Below are 22906 nucleotides of genomic sequence, written 5' to 3'. Positions count from 1 at the left end.
GTACATCTATACATACATTGAGTTTTTCCATTGAATATCTGTGAACATAGGCAGTTTAGGTTTATTACATACACAAGCCAAAAATATTCATTCCTCTCATATTTGCTCACTCAGTATTCCCCCATGTCAGCAATTACACTTTTTCTTATTTTATTGCCCAAGCTAGAAGCACCTTTGCAGATCACCCTTGGCAATCCCTCAGTCTTGCTTCAAATACCTTTTAATTTTACATGTAAAATATTTCCTGTCTACATATCTTCTTATTACCACCTCTCTATTAGAAGCTGCCATCAATTGTGGGCTCAACAAAAGCTCTGGTTTCTTAACTAGTTTCTTTACTTTCAAAAATCACCTAGATTTTCAACTGAGATTACTACTTATTGGCAGCCAGAGACAGAATGTTGCAAAATACTCATAAATTGCATCATGTCTCTCCTTTGCTTAAAACTCTATACTAACTGCCCATCACTCTTAGAGTCAATAACAAGATCCTTGATATGCCTCCAAGACTATGTGTGATCCTGCTGTTGTCTGCCACTATATCCTTATCTGAAATCACTGGCTTCTACCCTTTCCACTTGCACCTCTCACTGGTTTTGTTGTCTTTCTTTGAAGCCCTGTTCTAGAAGAATATTTTTATGTATGTTTTCTTTTGCCTCAAAACACTTTCAGGGAACAGGCATTTGCCCTGGCAGTTAATATACCCACCTCCTATATAGGAGTGCCTGGCTTCCTGTCAGTGCAGACCTGGAAGGTAGCAGGTGATGGCTCAAGTAATTGGGTTCCTACCAGCCATATGGGAGACTTGAATTGCATTCCTTGCCCCTAGGTCCAACTTCTACTATTGCAGCCTTGTAGGGAATGAGCCAGCATGTGGGAGCTTTGTCTGTCTCTTTCTGTCTCCTACTTTCTTCCTGTGTCTCTACTAGATAAATAAAAATTAAGAAAAGAACTTTAATTCTTATTCCAATCTAATTCTTCATATCTCAACCTAAATATGCCTTCTTCAAATTTGCTTTCCTTATACCTTAATCTAATTTAGACTTCCCATGGTCTTCTCATGAAAGCATTTTCTTCTTTTCTTTTATGGAGGTTGTGTATTTATTTGGGTATTTTTTTAACATTTCCCCCAGAATTAATAGACTCCATCTATAGTCTATTGTTTATGGTCATAAAAATGGACCCAGAGTAAGTTGGAAACATAGAAGTTGAAAATAAAAAGTGAGATCAAATACTTTGGTATAATTTTCTCTTCTGGCTTAGATTTGGCTATAAAATTATTCAGTTCAATGTTAATTCATTCAGTCTTCTGGCAATAATTAAACTTTAGTCAACTTTCATCACTCTTTTATTCAAAAGGCTCCATAAGTTAAATATCACTTGAAGTGCTGTGGTTATGGGATTTGAGATTTTCAAGATCAAATACACTGAAGTTTTTACTTACAAACCTGAGTTGGAATCTCTGTTTTGCTATTTGTGTGGTTTTTTTTTTCCCTATCCAAGAACATTTTCATCTTTAAAAATGAGGATAAGAATACATCCCAGGGTGATGGTATAGATTAAGTTGGGACAATTAATAGGAAAAAAGCCTGATATTTAACATGCTTTCCCCAAAGGTAAGTTTAGTGTTGGTTTGCTGTCTCACCTCGTGAGTCCTATAATCCTCCAGTTCTGGGAATTAGTCTGACTTTTGGACTACCCCTCTGAGGATGCTAATTCACATTCCAATTGGTAGAAAGCAAACCTCTAGATTAATGCTTTTCAACCAGGGACAATTTTGTCCATCAACCAAAAAGTGCCCAAAAATCTGGAGACGTTTTTGACTGCTAATATTGGGACCTTGCCAGATGAAAGGCCAGCGTTGCAGAAAGATATCCTACAATACACAAAACAGTACTCCACAACAAAGATAGAAGTAGTCAAGCAAAAACCTCAACTCCTCTTGCATACCATATTGATGACTTTTGAAACAGAGCATGCAGTAGGTACAATTTCCTGTTGCTGTTTACCCCTTTCTCCTTAGAACTGTTTTCTGGTGCCACCATCAGGATACCATCCATTCAAGTGCCCCAGCAGTTTCTGAGCGAGCTACCATAGCTCCCCATCTTGTTTCAGGGGATTCCTTACCTTTCTTTAGGTCTGTTCCCTAAGGGTAATGATAGGACTCGTTATCCTTCTTACTCAGCAAGTGCTTAATTAGCACTACAGCAGAGAGGGTATCACATTATCTCCATTTTACAATGGAAACAGCTGAAACCTTGAGAAATGAATTATTGCAACAGTTGCCATATTTATGATAATGGGTTGACCTAGCTCTGGACTTTGAACTCCAAACCCAAGATCTCCCTGTTTTTACCAAAGCCTTCTTAACAGAGCTCACAGTCTTCATGGTCATAGCTATAGAGGTTTATTGTATAATTTGTGTTGGCCCTTGAACATTTATTAGTCATAGATCTACAGGTAACTTTTAAGTTCCAGGAAGGCTAGAGCCCTGTTTCCATCCCTCCTGTGAAATGTATATGAAGTTAAGGCAATACTCACTTCATAATTTTTCTAGCAAAGAAATTCCTAATACTGATAAAGTTAAATATTTAAAAATGTAATCATTCTCTCTGTCTCTCTGAAATAAGAATAATTAAAAATTTAAGGAAAAACTAATCTCTTGGCTCTTAGGGAAAGAAAGTCAAAGTAAACTTAGAACTTTTCTTTAAAGATCACCTTGTATATGGAAACTAGTTTAAATTAATTCACATCTAGGAACCAGCATTCCCAGTGCCCATTCTTTTTGGTTTATGAATGATATATGTGTTTGGTTATTATAGCTATAAGTAGAAGAACAAGGGGAAAGAGGATGCTTGTCAATAGACATTTCATATGCTTCTTGGTAATTAATTTTAGAAGATGCCTAATGCACACTGGGTTGCTCATCTAGTGACAGTCCATTAACAGAGAGTCCCAAAACAATATACAAATACTGACAAATAAATGCTGACAAATAAAAGCAAATGTACCAAGAGGTTTAGTCTACCTATCAAAATCAGAAAAGACCTTGAAGCTTGTTTATTATATCATAAATCATCAACTATAGTCTTTATTAGGTTGTTACTAGCTTTCTTTGCTTGAAAAATCTGCTGTAAGGTACATGGGAAGTAATTACTGAGTCTACTCAGGGACTAAAATGAAATCCCCAAACAAAATATTTTTTAATTAATTTTCAGAGGGGATCTGGTAACTATATGTACTAACAACATAAAAATTTGTAAGCTTTCATTTACTGTTGAGGTGCTGTGTACTCTTTTTTGGAGGGCTAAAAATAATGCTGAAACATATTTTTTACTCTGCTTGAAGAGTACCCTAATATAATTTCTTTCTGAATTTATATTTCAGGTGGGAATTAATGTTATTCCAATTTCCTCCCATTAACATCATCAGCACCTGAATATATTCAGCCAAAAAGTACACTGTCTAAAACAGTCTTTTTACCAAAGATTGGTTAAAAAAAATCAATATACAGTTCCCATCAGTATAGTAAATTACTTACAGTAACCACAGTACAAATAATCCATTAACCCTTCTCTTACTACTTCAGAGAAGGGGTCTTCAATTAACTACTAATGATTCTTAATGTAACCAAGTGAGAGATTGAGCTTGGCACTGGCTGTGTTCACAGGTAGAAAAGAGAGGAGACTTACTGGTCTTGGAAGGTTTTGTGTACATTCTTGCCAGGAAATGAGGTAATGGGTTGGCTGACCTTTAAGTCCTTGCTGGCTCTGGTATTGGGTGATTCGTAGTCACCTTTAGGAAATCAAGCATGGGGCTGGGGTTTAATTAGGAAGATGGACTTGCAGTATATCTCTAGGTTATTATAAAAATGGAAGACTAGTCTAGTCCTCAACTACCCTTCATCTTGGTTGGCTGTTAATTTAGAATAGGTTGTTCCAGAGTCACAGTTCTTGGAGTCCATTCCCAGAGTCAATTGAAACCCTGATGGTAAAGCTGCTTGAATTCCTGTGCATGGAAAGTAGGAGGGATGTGTGAGAAGTAGGACTGAAAGGCTACTGTTGAAAGTGGCAACTTGGGAGCCAAATAGGAGACACATACAAGATCCGTCAGGCTCTCAAAGTATGGGGAAAATGGGCAAATTTAAAAGTGAGAGATTTCATAGAACTTTGGGCCTTTTGTTTCTTAAAAATATTGGTAATAATAGCTTCTAGTCTAATATAACAAAAATTAGTTGAGATTGTTCATGTTGGGGGAAAAAATGTCCAGTCTACCAGTCATCCAACTAATTCCCATTGTCCCTCAAAGTAATTCTCCTTTCCCAAGTATGTTATGTTGACAACCAGAGCACTTGTGAGGAGGAACAGCTCCCAAACGACAAAAATAATAATAATAATGAGAAACTCAGAAGGAGGGTTGTTATATTTTTGTTTTTAAGCCAAGGAAATAGTATAAACAAATATAAAATATTGCTAATATGTGTTCTACAATGGGAGAGTTTTACTACTGTGAACATCATCTCTGTGCCTTATAAATGCTGCTTTCTGGAGAGTAGAGAAAAAAGCACAAGACAAAGACTGGCTTGTCTGTAAAGTGAAAGACCAAGCATCATGACATGGCACACAAGGCCCTGCACCATGCACTTCCTGATGTGTGCTTTACACATAGCATTTTCAGTTTCTTGGAATTCCTTTAATGTATTTTTCTGGGTCTCACATCCGCCTTTGCCTAAGCCATTCTCTGTGCTTTGAATGCCCTCTGCTTTCCTACTCACCTTCCTGACTTTTATTTTTTATTCAAGCTCCCCAGATGAATAAGGTGTCCCCACTATGGACTCTGAAAGAACCAGAGCCTATCCCTCTGGCAAGGAAATTATCCTATTAATCAGTGTCTTCCTAGTTCTTTATAGAATGACAGCTTCCATCCATGGCACATGCATAGCCAGTCTCTAATAAAGGAGTAGATGAATCTGCCTAATGGCTGCCCTCAAAGACCCCCTAGTCCCCTGTTCCTCTCAACTGTGCAAAGATGATCACACCCTTGTGTATGATGATGAGGTTATACCAATATCCCTGCTGCTTGTCTCTAAGTCCTCAAAGATGTTGACCTTTTCCTGACACTCAGTCTCTCTCACCAGCCTGAGTGGTGCTTCCCATAAGAGAACTGGCAGAAGCAGATTTGAGGAATACCCAAGGTTCTATGAAGAATTCCTGGGTGGCAGTATAGGGAAGTGATTCAGAGCATGACCTTTACCTGAATTTGTATCTGCACTTTATTAGATATATGAACTAGAGCTATTTTTATGCTTAATCAGTTCCAAATAACAGAATTGTTGAATTGTTGAAAATGTATCATCCTTGTGAAACCCTTAGGTCTGTGTTTAATACATAGTAACTACTCAAAAAATGTTATCACTGTTGTCTGTTGTTGTTGTTTTTATGATGATTATGAGTCAGAGGAGAATGACCATCCAAAGAACTCTAGTACCCCTCAGACCAGATCCAAGTTGCAAAGAACACATGCAATGTATTACCTCCTCTGATCCCCATGGTCATTCCTGAAAGATTCAGGATCTTCCAAAAGTTCATAGAAAATGCCTATTACAAAAAAAAGCTATTTGTGTATTTCAAAAATGATTATACAAAAATGAACTTACCTTTTAATTTCACTTTTCCATGAACTGTTTACAGTACCCTTGTGATGTAATTTTCATCTACATTGTAGAGATGATAAAAATGAAGACTCAGACTGTGCTTTCCTGGGTATTAATCTCTGTCTTTTAGCTTGTGATCCTGTGCTTTTGTCATGCTGCCTCTCTTCTTGTTTCTTCCAGAAATTCTGACTTTGGAAAAATGATGTAATGGGGGAAATACAGGTTCAGACTAGGGGACACTGGTTGTACCCCCAGTGCCTGATCCTTTGTTGCCCACGCCTAGTTGGAACTAGGGTAGAATCAGGGACATCTGCTTAGTGAATGACGCAGACCTTTACCTGAGAGCAGATTTGGAGCTCACCCAGTGCACATATGGCCATTTATGTGTGGAACTGTCCAGGATATCTATTTCTAGCAGAAAAGAAGCTTTGAAATTCAGTCTGTTATCTGGGGAAAGTGGCATTGAGATTTCCCAATAGGATAGGGGTTAAAGCTACACTTTGTCTACCTTCAACATAATCTGTCATTTCCAACTGCACCTTACAGCATGCAATTATTTATGTTGAAAAGCTGTAACAGGAAATCTGCTACAATTCTCAGAGCAAAAGATGGCAGACACCTGAAATAGGTACTGGCTATTAGATGGGGTTTGAAGGCCAGAGATAAATGCCAAGACCTAAATCTTTGCCTCATATGATTTTAGTCAAATCACTTTCTGTGAGCCTCACTTCTCCAAGGGTAACACAGTGAGTCCTGTGCCAAAGTCAGAGGCCTCATAGTCTCCTATGAGACTGAATAGCCATCCAAGATTAGCAGGTTCTAATCCCTAGAACCTATAAGTGCTATCAGGCAAAGCATCTTTACATATGTGATTAAGTTAAGGATCTTCATGTGAGGAGATGACCCTGGATTCTCAGGTAAGCTTAAATCTGATCACAACTGTCTTGATAAAAGAGAGGCAGAGTCAGTGTTGTGGTTCAGTGGGTCAAGCCACTGCCTGTAAAGTAGCATCACCAGTTTCAGTCTCAGCTGCTCCACTTCTAATCCAGTCCCCTGCGAATACACCTAGAGAAGCAGTGGAAAATGGTCCAAGTAATTAATCCTATGCCATCCAAATGGGAGACCTGGATGAAGCTCCCAGCTTCTGCCTAGTCCAGCCCTGGCCATTGTAGACATTTGAGGAGTGAACAGCAGATGGGAGATCTCTCTCTCTTTATCTCTCCCCCGCCCCGCACCCCACCTCTGTCTGTAACTCTCCCTTTCAAATAAATAAATAAATCTTAAAGAAGAGAGGTAGAATGAGATTATGCATGCACCATAGGAAAAGGTAATGTGAACATGGAGGGAGAGATTAGAGTGATGTGGCCAAAAGCAAAGGAATGCTGGCCTCCAGCACGAGACAGAGGTATCACAGAATAAATTTTCCCCTTCAACCTCTACAGGGTATGTGGCCCTGCTGCCACCTTGATTTTAGCCTGAAGAAACTGATGCTGAAATTTGGACTTTCAGAACTATGAGTAATACATGTCTATTGTTTTAAACCCTGTTTTTGATCATTTATTATAGCAAAAAATAGGAAACTAATAAAGAGCTCTGTGATTTGATTATCCTTCACCTGTTCAAGCTACCCATCAGCCCAGGAAGACTTGTAGGTAATGTCACCTGATGTTTGTTCAAAAATGGAACAAAGGACTTACCTTTCTTTAAGCCTGCTGGAAGGCAAAGTATGCCTTTACTCTCATGTTATGTGTTCCTTGTGACTTGTCATGTGATTTTTCTAGTCACTACCAATGAAAGTCTCCCTCCTTCTGCTACACTCAGTTTCTAATTGTTATTTTACAGTCTCTTGATGACTGTCACCAGAAAACACAGTGATTTAATGACCTGGAGATCATCAATATGTGGGTAAAAAAAGACAACCTTTACATTTATTTAGCAGCACTAGATATAATTGTTCAGTAACTATGAGCATCACTAGATCTTGCATAAAGTCAATGAAAAGGAGCTTATGATTAGATTGGGCCCGACAGGAAAGGTTCTCTAATATATTAAGATTCTCCAGAGAAACAAGACAGAGATACACAGGGATCGATTCATTATGGGAAAAATTGGCTCATGCACTAATTTAGAGGCTGGCAAGTCCAACAATCTGCAGAGCCAATGTCTAAACACAAAGGCCAGAAACTGCCATGGTTTCTGGCCATGAGGAAAGGCAATTTATGAATGTTAACCCCACCCAAAAAACACCCTCACAGAATCACCTTGAATAATGTTTGATTAAGTGCACAGGCACCTTGTGGCCCAGTCCAGCTGACCATAAAATTTACCATCACACTGACTCTTGTGGAGGTGGCATTCTAGCCAGCCACATAGCAATGGTTTTGTGTGTATACTCAAGCTTTGGAGGGCAGCAAAGCTCTGTTGCTACCATAGCATCAGATCAATGCTGCTGGGTGAACACCCTCACTAACTATTACCCCACCCCAAACCGCAGGTGGTCCTGGAAAATATTTTCAGCACAGGAGGCAATTCCTGGGTCAATAAGTCTGGGGGTGGGGGGCAGGGGAGAAGGTGGTTGTACAAAATCTTCCCTATTTCTCTAAATTCCACCAGTGTATGCCTCTGCTCACCTTACCATTTCTCAATTCAGAGCTTTGGAATTTGAGGAGTCTAGAAGTAATGAACACATTAAAAGGAAGAAGTAGTTTAACCATTCCCCTTTTTTTAAAAAAAAAATTCTATGATCTTCGTTACTTCTCTAGATCCATATACTCTCAAAAAGAAAAACTGCAGGATCACCACCATGAGTTCCACCATCCAGCACATCCTCTTAGAGCAGTGACTCAGTCTCCTGCCCAGAAATGGCACCAGCAGCCATCAGTGGATCAGTTTGAAAACCTGAGTCATCTGTGATGTGTCTGCCTTTCCTCTGTATCCCACGTCTATGCATTGTAAAGTCGTTAAAAATATATCCAGAATTATTCTACTTTTTACCACTTCCTCCCCCTCCACCTCCCATCCCATCTGGAGGCATCATCACTTCCTGTTAAGATTACAATGGAAGTTTGTTACCTCTGCTCCTGTGCTTCTTCCCCTGCTCCCAATCCATTCTCCACTTAATAACCATAGGGATACGTTAACACCTGACGTCATGCCCAAGTTATCCTTGCTCAAAGTCATGCATATTCAGATTGAAATCCAGAATCCCCTCCAAGGCTGCCGAGGTCCTGTGACCTGGCCCCTGCCTTCTGTCAGACCCCATTTCCTACCACTCTCTCACCTTGCGTGCTCTGCCTAGCAACACAACACCCTCCTGCTATTCCTCTAATTGCTTTGATGCTTCTGTATCCTCATCCTTCTCTCTGGCTCCAATGTATCTCCTCCAAAGAGACCTTTCTTACCTACCCAAATTGTGATAAGTTCCAATTTTCCAATAATGGCCTCATCTGCCCCCACATATCCAACTTTCTCTTGGGAATATTTATGATGACTTGCCATCATGTCAATATCTTCAGATCCATATCTAGATACAGATTCTAAAGTAATTGTATATCACCTTCCTTACGCTAAATGATCAGCTCCTTAAAGACAGAAGACACTACTCCCCTCCATATCCCTAGCTCCCAGAATACTGGCAGGTTCAATACATACTTTAAAAAAAATAAAATTAAAGTCAAGAAATTTGATCAATGTGAAGGATTTTACACTTCTCCTAACCTCAAGAGTCTATGAGTCTGTGAAGGATCTAGCAGCCTGGCTCACATAAATACCATTTATAACCAGTTTGAGGGTGTCCTGAAACAGTTGGTGCTGCTTTTTTGAAACTGAATTGATTTTTCACTCCTTGATCCCTCTCTGTGTAGGCTGGTTATTGCAGGATCATATGACCAAGGCACCCTTTTGAAAAGAGGCAGGAATATTAAAGCCCTGAGAACGCCCCCAGTTGTCTGCTTTGATGGCAGCTTCTCTTTCAATATACATGGTTACTGGACTCTTGAAAACTATTTTATTTATCTAGGGCTTTTTAAAATTTGTTTTTTAATCCTATCTTTATGATCGATTATGAACTTAAACTGATCATTTAAAGATAGGATTAAGTGTCAAAGGGATCACATAAATAAGACCAGTGTCTGCTAATAATAATTGATAAAATTAAAAAGGAGAGAATGATCTAACATGGGAAGTGAGATACACATCAGACTCATAGAATGACAAATGCCCTAATGAGCACTCTGGCCTCAGAATCAGCCCTTAAGGCATTCAGATCTGGCTAAAAAGCCCAGGAGAGTTTCTCAGGCACAGAAAGCCAAGACAAAAATGACCTAAATGAAAAATCTCTGTGAGTGAGATCCCAGCAGAAAGAACAGGCCATCAAAGAAGGAGGTACCTTTCTCTGAAGGGAGGAGACAACTTCCACTTTGACTATGACCTTGTCTAAATAAGATCATAGTTTGTGAACTTGCCTTGGCAGCTCATGACAAGAGCCTCGGGTGATTACTGATGTCATAAATAATAGTGTCAATTGTTAAATCAACATCAGGAGTCACTGTGTACTTACTCTCCATATAGGATCTCTGTCCTTAATGTGTTGTACTATCTGCATTAATGGTAAAACTAGTATTCAAACAGTGCTTTATACTTTGTGTGTCTGTGTGGGTTCAATCTGTTGAAATCTTTACTTAGTGTATACTAAGTTGATCTTATATATATAAAGATAAGTTAAAATGAATCTTAATGAAGAATGCGATGGGAGAGGGAGTAGGAGATGGGGTGGTTTGCAGGTGGGAGGGTGTTATAGGGGAAAATTTGTACTTTCAAAATTTGTATTTATTAAATAAAAGTTTTCTAAAAAATTTGTTTTTTTAAAATTTTTGACCTTTTAATTTATTTAGTGCTATAGTCCAATATTTAATTTATTTGTAGGCCATAGTCCAATATTTCAATGCATGAATGCAGTGTCAACTCATTAAATCAAGCCATCAGCACCCCACTTCTCCACCCTTCCTCCATGATTGATTACTACCAGTTCCTCTCCTCCAGTTCCCTCTATAGTACATAATAATTTTGTCTTACTCCTTAAGTTTCAGCTTAAATGTCTTTACCGAATAAAAGTTTCCTGATGCCCAGACTAGGTTAGGTCACCCAGTTCTGAGTTCCAGTATATGAGTCTCCTCTGCGTTCATCACACACGTCTTCACATTTCTCTTTACCTTCTCAATCCAAAAGTTCCAAGAGTGACCCTATCTGCCGTACTGTGCACAGTACTCAGGGAGGGTAACCAAGTGACAGGGACATAGTTCAACAAGCAAATATTGAGCATTTATTAACAATGGAATTTTTATGGTAAGTAACAAAAGTTAAACTACAAAAAAAGATTAATGATTGATGACTTATCACTTCCCTGATACCTGCACCAAAAGGAACACTACATTTTGTTAGACATTCATTTATTTCTGTGGTCAGCAAGAAGTGGTGGGATAGGAGTTGGATGTGACATTTGCTCCTGGAAATCATCTAATTACTATAAAAATTTTCCAAGGTCACAGATGCAGGAAACACTGTAGAAACTATGCAAGCAAGATAGTGAATTAGATTTGTTCATAAAGTCCTCAGTATACAGATCATGATCTCTTCTAGAAGTTTTATCAGGAAATTCTTCTGTGAACTTTACCATTCATCTGGCTTCCTAAAGTCTAAACCTTTTATTTTCCTACCAAGGAAAATAAAGCACAACTGAAATCAGGCATTATGGGAAAAACTAGGAAAGCATTATGTTCTAAATAATCTTTAATTTCTCAATTCCCCCTTTTTAAGAAATGGAAATAATGGTAGCATCAACAGCACCCATATTCACATGATTAGGATTAAACCACTTGAACATACTGGGCATGTAAAATGTTCCTAGGCACAATGTTTGTAACATAAAATCAGAATGTATAGACTATAACTGATAGAATCTTATAATTTGTGTGTGCAAATCTGATAGAATCAACCTACCTGAACAGAAATAAATTCTGGTAGGGCTTAGGTGTTCTACTTTGACCAACCAGATGCATTTATGGAAAAAGGCTGAGATCAGAGGTTTTCATGGAGGCATCAAACAAAGTTGAGCATTGTGCACTGGAATAAAACCAGCACTCCAAGTTGTAAACAATATGTCCTCTCCAGACCAGGCAACTTCTCAAAGCTAAAGCTACCATGTGTTTTTCCAATGCCTCAGTAACTCTCACTATGGAATGCCACAGCTTGTGAAACCAGAGCACAAATAATTGGGAACAGAAAGAAGGAGAGTGATCGACATTTTAGTGTTGGCAAGGATTTAGATCATCTGTACTTCAGGGAGGGTTTTATGCAAATTTCAAAGTTTATGACGTGTTTAAAAATCTAGATGTCTGCTGTTGGGAAACTGATTATCCACGTGATACCCAAGTCCAATTCTTTGTTTTCTCAATGCAGCTTAGACTGAGATCTGATGAAGAACAAAACAGTGGAAGGCAGCACTGGCTGGGAGGCCTGAAAGTCAGTCTCACTGTTGTGAGCTCTCTGCTCTCTACTTTTCAGTAAGCCACTACCCAAAAACGGGGAAAGAAATGGAAATCTAAGGCCATCTGTTGGCCTCCTGAAAACATGATATTTCCATTTACAAATCCAATTGCTGCTGCAACAAATTATCACAGACTTAGTGGGTTAGAACAACATAAATTTATTATTTTACACTTGTGACAGTCATGACAGTCAAAAGTCTAAAATGTGTGCTATGGGGCAAAAATCAAGGTGTTGGTAGAGCTGCATTCCTGTAGGGCTTGAGGAGAATTCTTTACCCTCTTTTCCAGCTTCTTCAGACCATGTGAACTCCTTGGCTCTTGGCCACATTGCTCTAATTTCTACTTCCGTTGTTAACGTCTTCTGGTTCTCATTCTCCCTCAGGCTATCCTATCTCCCTCTTCCACTGATAAGGATTAAGGTAGTTAGATTTTGGACTGACTTGGATGGTATAGGGTACTCTCCCATCTTAAGATCCCTGCCTTAATCACCTTTGCAAAGTTCTTTTTGTCATGTAAGTTTGCAAATTTATAGGTTTTTTTTTCTTTAATTGAGATATCTTAGCCTTGTCAGTCTTTTTAACTTTTGCCAATCAGGAGGTATGTAGGGTTTATTTCTTTTAAGGATTTATTTAATTATTTGAAAGGGCTACAGAGAGAGAGATTGATTGATCGATCTTCTATCTGCTGGTTAACTCCCCAGATGTCCTCAACAGCCAGCAATGGTCCAGGCCAAAGCAAGGAGCCAAGAGCCAGGAGCAGGGGCCCAGGCACTTAGGCCATCCCCTGCTGCTTTTCCCAGGCCATTAGCTGGGAGCTGGATTGGAAGTGGTGCAGCCAGAACATGAACCAACGCCCACATGGGATGCTGGCGACACAGGTGGTGGCCTTACTCACCACACCATGCTACAATGCCAGCTCCAGTTCACAAGTTTTAGAGATGAGAACATGAACATCTTCACTGGGCCATTATTCCACCTACCTCAGAAGGCAAAGGAACTACCTGAGTCTGCTTTTATATTTTTCTTTCTCCTAACCACTATGGTCTTCCTGGTTTTGCCAAGTCTGAACAGTAGCTACCTAGGATTCCTCTTCCATATATGTCGCTCCCCCTCTTCGTGGAGGAACGACACTAAACCCTGCCTAGGCTTCATATCTGAGTCACGGCACCATTATGTCGCTCCCCCTCTTCATGGAGGAACGACACTAAACCCTGCCTAGGCTTCATATCCGAGTCACGGCACCATTATGTCGCTCCCCGTCTTCGTGGAGGAATGACACAGGACCCTGTGCTGTTCTTTTGTCTGCTCGGCCCTCCCCGGGTTTGCTGCTGGTTCTTCCCGGGTTGGCTACCATCCCTTCCACCTCCGTGGAAGGGCGGTTCCCCCTGGCCACTTTCCCCACTTCCGCAGGGGAGCAGCACACCGCAGGCCGGCTCTCTCGGGGGCTGCTCAGATGTTCCTCAGGTGTTCCCGGTGCATGTTGTCTCTCTTCTCCTTTATAGTCCTCTTCCACCAATCCCAACTCTGCTACCCACATGCCGAGTACGCTGCTCTCCTCCAATCAGGAGCAGGTCCTGCTGTTTATTGGTTGAACTGGAGGCAGCTGTGTAGAAGCTGTTTCCTCCTCTCCCAGCGCCATATTGTGGGAGAGCAGATGCATAGAATAAGTCTTAATTCTAGTAACTTAGTCTAGTCCGAGTTACTCCCAGTTGCTCCCCACACATATACATTCTATTGAAGCTTCAGCCCATTGCCCACCACTGCCACAAACATTCACCCATTACTGAACTCCCATTTTTAGCAGACACTGATCCAGGACCACAATCTCTATTAGTACAGTTCTTCTCACTGCTTCCCTTCAAATATTTCTAACTCTCTCTGCCACTTCTGGGCACATATTGGAACTATGTTCATTGTCCTTTTGTGGGTGGGAAAGAACATATGATTAGATCCTGTCATTAATTCATAAATGACTCAGGCTGAGCATTTCCTTGATGATATGAGATCTTCTAGCACTTCCTCATGTTCACGTTTGCTTCCAGCAATGTTCATGATGGGGGAGATTTGCTGTCAACATGCAAAATACTTTGGAAGCAAATGAGCCACTGATATTTTGGGGGTGTCACTGAAGTATGTAACCTAACTTATCTGACTGATAAACTTAACAAGCAAAGAAGAGGAGGAAATAAGAAGAGTAAACCACATAGATATGGTCCTAATTGGCTCTCTCCATTCACTTATCTCTTTATTCACTGGCCTCCGAGGCTTTCTATTCCTTTGATGAAAATCTCCATCAACCCCACCTTCTGGTTGTTGAATTTCTTTTTCTATGATGCAGAGCATTTAGTTTCTGAAGAGTAAATGATAATGTACCTATAGACTTACCAAAGGTCTTCAGATGTCATAAGGAGCGATGTCAGGAGAAAATAGAAGGTGATACTATGGGCATTTAATGGTCATCCCCTTTATTTATTGTGAAGCCCTCAAAGTAGAAATATGTTTAATTTCAAGACAAGCACAGAGTGGTGGAAAATTTGAGAACTTGATAGAAATCACAATAGCAAAATTTGAGAACTTGATAGAAATCACAGTAGGAAACATTTAGACCTCTAGGGAAAGCTAAGGATTAAAAGGAGGCCACGCTGTGCTAATCAGAGCCCAGGGTGTCTGAACAACGTAGACACTCACACTCCAAGGCACCTTGTGTTTCTCTCTTGAGATGCCCTGGCTCATCTCATTCCTCTCACCCGCAGCCCTGCCAGAACCTTTTCCCTTTGCCACTGATTGAGATCAAGTCATAGCTCCCACCAGCCATAAGCGAAACTCTCACCCGACACCAGGGTTCCAGCGATGCCTGCAAAATAAAACTGGGCTTCCAGTGCATGCTCCACTGAAGTATTATTGTATCTTGGCTTAAGTCACAGGGAGTGCTGTATACCTATGGAGCATTTGCTTCTCCAGACACACTGCGGAGACTCGGGCTCCCGCAAACCCATCCCCAGTGAGCAGTATTGTCACCTTCGAAACCTGCATTCCTTAACCTGATTATTCAGGTTAAAATTTTGCACTTTATGTACCCAATGTATGGGTCAATTGAGAATCTGTATTTAATTAAAATTGGGATTTTCTTTTACAGATGTAGATTTTCTTCCTCTAGATTATCCATTCCCATCAGCAAGGATAATGGAGGACCCTCTATTCTCGAATCCATGTTTAGACAGAAACGTCTGATATGACAGAGTTACCTAAGAAGAAGAAAGAATTCCTTCCTAAACAGATTGTTTTTCTTTAACCTACAGGGAGAGCCTTGCTGAGACTCACTGACAAAAAGCTTGAGCGAATGGGGATTGGCCAGGAGAACCTCCGGCAACACATCTTACAGCAGGTGCTCCAGCTGAAGGTGCGAGAAGAAGTCAGAAACCTGCAGTTACTCACACAAGGTACCTGTTGCTTCCTGGTGGGTGGAAGGGAGGGTGAAGGGAAAAAGAAAACCTTGACACCATGATGGAGAGGAGCCAGAGTTGTTATTATTTCTTTGCAGAATTTCTTTCATTAAAAAAAGGAAACTATATGAAGATCACGTGCCTCCCCCACTTCTTCTTTTTCATAGCTCACTGGAGAATAGGATGTACAATAAGCGATGGATGAGCAAACAGCATTGCCTGAGCTAGCTTAAAAGGCATCACATCCAGCTGTATAAACTGTGCACTGTTTAACCCCAGAGAGTACCAGTCTCATAGTTCAGGGGACAGTTCCACTCCCTAGATTCTGTAGTGTGCAGTCTACACAGCTGTACAGTGCAGCTCTAGTTATCTTCATCCAGCTACCATTTCTGAGGGGCACCTTGGAATTTGAATGATTCCATAGTAAAATGACCAGTGATGTAAGTGGGTTTTTTTGTGTTATATGTTTTGTTTGACTTTGCTTTTCACTGGCTAATGGAAGAAAAATATTTTAAATGTGTGTATCTATACATAAATGTATTGATAAAAATATACTTTAGAGATTATAAGAACTATATTCACCCTATTCAAAATTAAATAATTTTTAAAAATTAAATATAGAGAACTTAAAACTGGACTATTAAGGATACATAATCATTTATAGGAATCATTAACTTCAATATGATGAGAACAGTTACAATTTTTATAACTGTGGCAGTGACAGAGTAAAGCTAGAATGTGAAGAAAACCTTAAGTTATACTTGAATATGAGTATCTACCTAAGATTTAGTTGCTGTCAACCTCCATTGTCATTTTTTTCTTTTAATGTACTGTGTATCATTTTAAATGAAAGGATGATAAAATATGTGTTTTTGAGAGCCTTGGGTATTTTCCAATCTGCAAAATATTGTAATTGCATGCATACTGATATTGGAGAAATCTGGGTCAGCCAAGTTTCGTGTTATTGCATTTAGATTAACCCAGTAATAGTCCATTTAGCTAGAGGAAATATTGTACTATCTGTAAGATGATTGCTCCAGATGGATAAATATAGACTGTGAGTGATATGAAAATAGTGTTGTTTATTTGATATGCATTACTTGAATATTATCCTTGGAGACTTCCTATGGTGAATTTGCAGGTACTAGTACACTGAGTGATTTAAATTTCCATGTGACATACTGATATACTTTTAATATTCATTTAAGGTATAAGTAGATATATGAAAGTCCATCTCGGTGTATTTGTAAAATGCAAAAATTAAAAATAATCTAGAGTTTGGTAAGATGGAAAGAATCAAATTTTGCTTAAATTCATAAGATACAACATAATGTAGTTACTAAAATTAAATCTTCAAAGAACATATTATAACATAGGAAATTACACAAGAGGGAATACAAGTAGGGGGGAAACAATGTATAAAATTTTATTTATGGCTTAATCCTAATTTTTTGAAAAATGTATATTCATATGTATACACAGAAAGAGGGCTAAAAGTAAATTTGCCAGTATTTTGATAATAGTTCTATCTGGGTGGTGAGATGTGGGGTGATTTTAAGTATTTTCCTTATGTTTTTCTCTATGTTCCAATCCATGTTATGATTAAAATCAGAAAATACACATATGCACATTTTTAAAGCTTCAACCACAACTGTAGTTCTGCTGGGTTCTGTTTAGTCTATGATGTGCCTTCAGCTCTTTTGTTTTCCTACTGTGACGATACACAGAATGAGACCTGAACTCATTGCCTGTGCCTTTGACTCTTTGCTTCTGCTATTGTCAGCCTACAGTGTGTTTGCTCTACAAAATCATCCTCTACAGCTTTCATTGCCCTAGATGCATAATATATAAGATTTTTCCTGAGATAGTACCTAAGTCTATTAAGATAAATATAAGTTTGTGTTCTGGGAAGGTAATGCTAAGTTCAGCCTTTTCATTTCAGTTGTTGTCACTTTCTTTAGCTTTGAAAAGCTGTGTGTTTTGAAATCTTTCATCTCATCCCCATTAGAAGACATCACTGTTCTGTAGCTCTTGGATATTTTGTCTGCACTCATTTTAACTTTTAGTTTTTGTCCTTTATATATTAACATTCATATTCATTTTTGTCACAGATCCTTCAGAAATTCTGTAACTTATTGAACTTACGGGTATTTTTTATAAAGGAAACAAAATTGACTAGTTGTTTTTATGACAAATAATAGATTTTCTAAAGACAACTGGGGTAGTCCTAAAATATTTTGAGTCTAGGTTTGCTGTCATAAGAATTGGAATTCGATCCTACTCAGGTGAACCAATTAGCTTAACATAGATAGCATAAGGAAATTCACCATTTGTGAGTTAGTAGTGAATATGTGATTCTTCATCTCCTCGAATATTAGCATAAACAGTGTTCTGAGCAAGTACAAAAGGAGATTTCAGAATGTTATGTAACTTTTGAAAAAGCTCTGGGCTTCCCCTTTGAAGAGTGTGATTCACATTTCCAGTAAATAGAAATTTAACATCTTTCCATGGCCCATGGAGGGTTGTCGCTTTGGTATAAGTCCCTTTGGTATAAGTATAATTTTTTTATTGATTATCTAGAGCATTTGTGCTGTTATAACAAAATACCTCAAACTGAATAGTTTATGAACAGCAAAAATTTGTTTTTCACATTTCTGGAGCCTAAGAAGTCCCAAACCAAGGCACCTGCAGATTCAGTGTCTGGTAAGAAACCATTTTTTCATGGGCATTCTTACTGAATATTCATTTCATCATACCCTCATCTGGTAGAAGGAGAGAGGGATCTCTCCAGAATCTCTTTCATAAGGCCACTAATTCCATTCCTGAGGACTCAGCCTTCATGACCTAGTTTTGTACTAAAGGCCACCTTCTCATACCACCATTTTGGAGATGAGGATTTCACCAGATGATTTGCAAGTAGATGTGACATTCAGACCATTGCTTTGTTATTTAACAAATATTCTCACTAACTTACACAGTTGAAAGAAGGCTATCATCTTCAAAGTATGCCTTTCTCTATGAAAGGGATTTATTTCCAAATTGAACTTCTCCTGTTAGTTTCCTACCTATCTTTGGAGTCAGTTTCAAAATACAGGTCCTTGGGTGTATACTTTTTATGTCAATTTGTATTTTGAAGTGTGTGAGTATATTAGCTAATTAATGAATTTTTTAGACAAACCATAAAGAAGGGAGAGTAAATTTTAGCACCAAATTATCATGGGCCTGAACTTCAAATCCTGGTCCCAACTTACTCCTGGGCTGCTTTTGTAAAATTACTCAATCTCTCCGCTCCAATTTCTTTATCTCTGAAATAAGGATCAGTAGTTCTGCTCAACCAATAGCAGTGTTCTAAGAATTAAAGGAGCAAAAATATAAAAATCTCTCAATGTAATGACACTAAGTATTGTTAGCAGTGGTAGAAGCTACATACTTAAATCAACCTCATACAATGTGTAGCAGGGCTTAGTTTTCTAACATCTTTATTTATCCAGATGTAATTCACATAACATATAATTTACCCACTTAAATATACAGTTCAGTGATTTTTAGCTTAATCATTGCAAAGCTGTACAACTGTCAACATGTTCAGTTGAAAACATAATAAAGAGCACAAGAAGAAACCCCATGAACACATTACCAATCACTCCCCATTTCTTCCCAACACCCCAACCACAGACACAGTTCATCTCCTTTCTGTTTGCTTGCCTAGTCTGGCTATTTCCTGTGGAATCCTGCAGCATTTAGTCTTTGTGACTGGCTGCTGTCACTTAGATAATGTTCACTCATGGTGTAAGCTGGTGTCTGTGTTTAACTTTTTATGCCTAAATAATACTCCATTGTATGAATATCCCATATTTTATTTCTCTATCAGTTGATAGAACTTTGGATACTTTCTGAATTATGGCTATTATTACTAATACTTCTTTGAACATCTATGTGCAAATTTTTGCATTAGCAGCTATTTTCATGTAGGAGTGGAATTGTTGGCTCACATGGGAGCTCAGTGTTTAACCAAAGCCAAAGTCACTTCACCATCTTGCATCCCCACCAGCGGAATATGAGAATTTCGACTTCTCTACATTCTCCCCAGCACAGACTAGCGTCTGTCATGCAGGCATTCTAGTATGTGTGAAGGAATGTCTGTATCTTTGTGGCTTTGATTTGCATCTTCCTGATGACTAATGTTGACCACCTTTTCATGTATGAGTTGTTTTTCTCCTGGTCCTTTATGTATCTTCTTTAAAAAACAAAGTATAGTTAGATCCTCTCTGTGTTTTTAGTAGGGTCATTTGTTTTATCTAGGCTTTACTTTTGACTCACCATGTTTTACCGTGCCTGATTATTCAAGTTATATAAAGATCTGTAGCTGAATGTTTGGCTGCTGTGTGTAAAGAGAAACTCTGTCCTCAAAGGGTGACGTCTTGCCCCACCGAGAACTTGCGGAACAACCTGCCACAAACTTGGTAATCAATTCCAAAGTGAAACAGATGAGTGTGCCCTAAAGGTTTTTCTCTAAAGGAAACATCACACTTTTGGATGTGAAAGTTAAACACAGACATGCACGTGCACACACACAAAAGTAGCTACATTAGTTTGTAATCAGACCTCCAATAGGTACCCACACCTGAAAGCTCACTAAGCATTGCTTCTAGGGGAAATGACATAGTAGGTAATTAATGCCCCTTTTCCAACTTTCAAGTTGCTGTTTTAAAGCTTATCTTAAGCTTTTTATTCTTCACCAGTTGGCCAGGAACCCTGTGACTGTGGCCAAGATCAACACAAATGGACCAGGAGAGCACCTTCTAGGTGCTGTGAGTTACCTGAACACAAAGAAAATGAATTCTTTGCCCCTCCTTTTTCTTGCTCTGCTCCTTCTAGTTGCTGACCAAAAGACAAACACTGTAAGACATTTACAAGGTTTAGTATGGTGGATGCATAGGAAAGATATCAATTTATAAGTACTATTGATGAACCATGACAAAAATTCCTGGCACAGCTCATCATCTGCATCCAATATTGTCCTTCAGCTGAAATCCTGGCCTCTGCTTTCCTGATGCACAATGGCCCCTGACAACCTGAACTTACAAGTTACCTCATCAGTGTCTGGCCTTGCTTCCATGTCTCTCTTTGGTACCTTTATGATGGTTCTCTCCTGTGTGTAGCTGTTTGGTCTTCTAATTCCTGTCTGTGGAGTAGGCAGGATGTCAATCTGAAAGTTTTGATTGTATGTTCCTGTTAGAAAGTTAGGCAGGTCAAGGAACCTCTAGTTTTTTCTTGGGACACACTATGGTGCCAGAAAAATTATTTTATCTAATTCTTCCTGCTTGACTCATGAGAGAAGGGAGAAAAGGTGGTGCAAGCTATGTTGAGATTCAAACTGATCCATAATCAAGGATATGAGCGTATCCTCAGCTCTTTAATATTGAATATTATTCCTAGGAGAAAATCTCCCCCAGCGACACTGAATGATGACTGTTTTTCATTTAGCTAGTGAGTATTTAATGTTAATTGTAGATACAGTGTGCACTACTATCACATCAGCTGCTGAAATCTTCCCTACAATGGCTAGTACTGTTTGTAAGCCTCATCTTACCTATGGGAAAAAGTGAGGACAAAGAGCTTAAGGGACACACTCAAAGTAAGACCACTGGTAAAAGCGTAGCACAGGCCTGTCTGACTTCACAGCAAGCATTGACCTACTACACTTCACTGTTCTGCTCTGGTAATTCCCATGCCATAATGATGATTTAATGAGAATAGTTTGTGGCATATAAAGTATGACAGGGATTAGTAAACATTTTTTGTAAAGAATAAGATAGCAAGTATTTTAGTCTTTGTGAGCTATATGGTAAATGTTGCAACTACCCTACCATGCAAACACATTTACTTAAATGAATCAGGCATAGCCATGTTGCACTAAAACTTTATTTACAAAAATAATTGCTGTTACTTGTCAAAGGAAATAAGCAATATGGTGAAGAAACCATCTATGGGATGAAAAAAATATTTTAAAATTATGTATCTGACAGGGATTGGTATCCAGCATGTATAAGGAACTTCTAGAGCTCAACAACAACAATAAATTTTAATAATTAAGGACTTGAATAGATAATTATCCAAAGAAGATACACAGTGGTCAAGAAGCTTATAAAAAGATGTTCAGCATCACTACTCACTAGGAATTGCAAATGAAGGCCACACTGAGAAATGGCCTCACAGCCATTAGAATGGCCACTATCAAAAGAAGGGAAATGACAAATGTTAGCAAGAATGTAGAGAAATTGGAACCCTTATTAACAGGAGTATAACATTGTGAGGCCAATATGGAAAGCAACATGGGGGTTGGTTAAAAATTATAAATAGTATTACTATGTCATCTGGCAGTCCTACTTCTGGGTATATGTTTGAAAGTACTCAGCAGGATTTAAAGAAATGGTTGTAGACCAATGTTTATTTCAGCATTAGTCACAATAGTCAAGAGGTAGAAGCAATCCAAATGTCCAAATCTGATGAAAGAATTTTAAAAAACATTGTATAGCCATGCCGTGGCATATTATTCAGCCTTTAAAAAGAAATCTTATCTCGTGCTACAACTTGAATGAACCTCAAGGACATTATGTTGCATGATGTATCTGAAGTAGTCAAATCATAGAAACAGAAAGTAAAAGGGAGCCGGCGCCGTGGCTCAATAGGCTAATCCTCCACCTTGCGGCGCCGGCACACCGGGTTCTAGTCCCGGTTGGGGCGCCGGATTCTGTCCCGGTTGCCCCTCTTCCAGGCCAGCTCTCTGCTATGGCCAGGGAGTGCAGTGGAGGATGGCCCAGGTGCTTGGGCCCTGCACCCCATGGGAGACCAGGAAAAGCACCTGGCTCCTGGCTCCTGCCAGGATCAGCGCGGTGCGCCGGCTGCAGCGGCGGCCATTGGAGGGTGAACCAACGGCAAAAGGAAGACCTTTCTCTCTCTGTCTCTCTCTCTCACTGTCCACTCTGCCTGTCAAAAAAAAAAAAAAAAAAAAAGAAAGTAAAAGGTAGATGCTAAGGGCTAGGGGAGAAGGAATTAATGTTTATGAGTACAGGGTTTCTGTTTTGCAGCATGAAAAGTTATGGAGAACTGTTGTTGCACAGCAACCTGAATATAGTCAACATTACTGAATTGTACAGTTAAAAACGGCTAAGATGGCACAATTAATGTTGTTTTTTACCACAATAAAAAATATTTCTGGATTATAGTTTGCTTTACAAATTCAAAAATATGCTTTTGATGTCA

At 39.1% G+C, this 22906-nt stretch overlaps 1 protein-coding gene across 6 annotated transcripts in view; it reads left to right on the top strand.

Moving 5' to 3' along the window:
* The window catches only part of SAMD12 (sterile alpha motif domain containing 12), a 485506-nt gene that overhangs the window by 276378 nt on the left and 186222 nt on the right, over positions 1–22906 (top strand). For 2 of the 6 annotated variants that reach the window (XM_051844780.2, XM_008255846.4), the window contains exon 4: positions 15497–15637. In XM_051844780.2, coding sequence (XP_051700740.1) covers positions 15497–15637 — 141 coding nt within the window. Of the gene's footprint in view, positions 1–15496; positions 15638–15738; positions 17816–22906 lie in introns of those variants that run through there. The other 4 variants (XM_070075424.1, XM_070075425.1, XM_070075422.1 and 1 more) reach the window with 4 other exon arrangements.

This window comes from Oryctolagus cuniculus, chromosome 6 (genome assembly GCF_964237555.1).
Source record: "Oryctolagus cuniculus chromosome 6, mOryCun1.1, whole genome shotgun sequence".
Taxonomy (NCBI): Eukaryota; Metazoa; Chordata; class Mammalia; order Lagomorpha; family Leporidae; genus Oryctolagus; species Oryctolagus cuniculus.
This window is presented reverse-complemented; position numbering and strand designations above follow the sequence as displayed.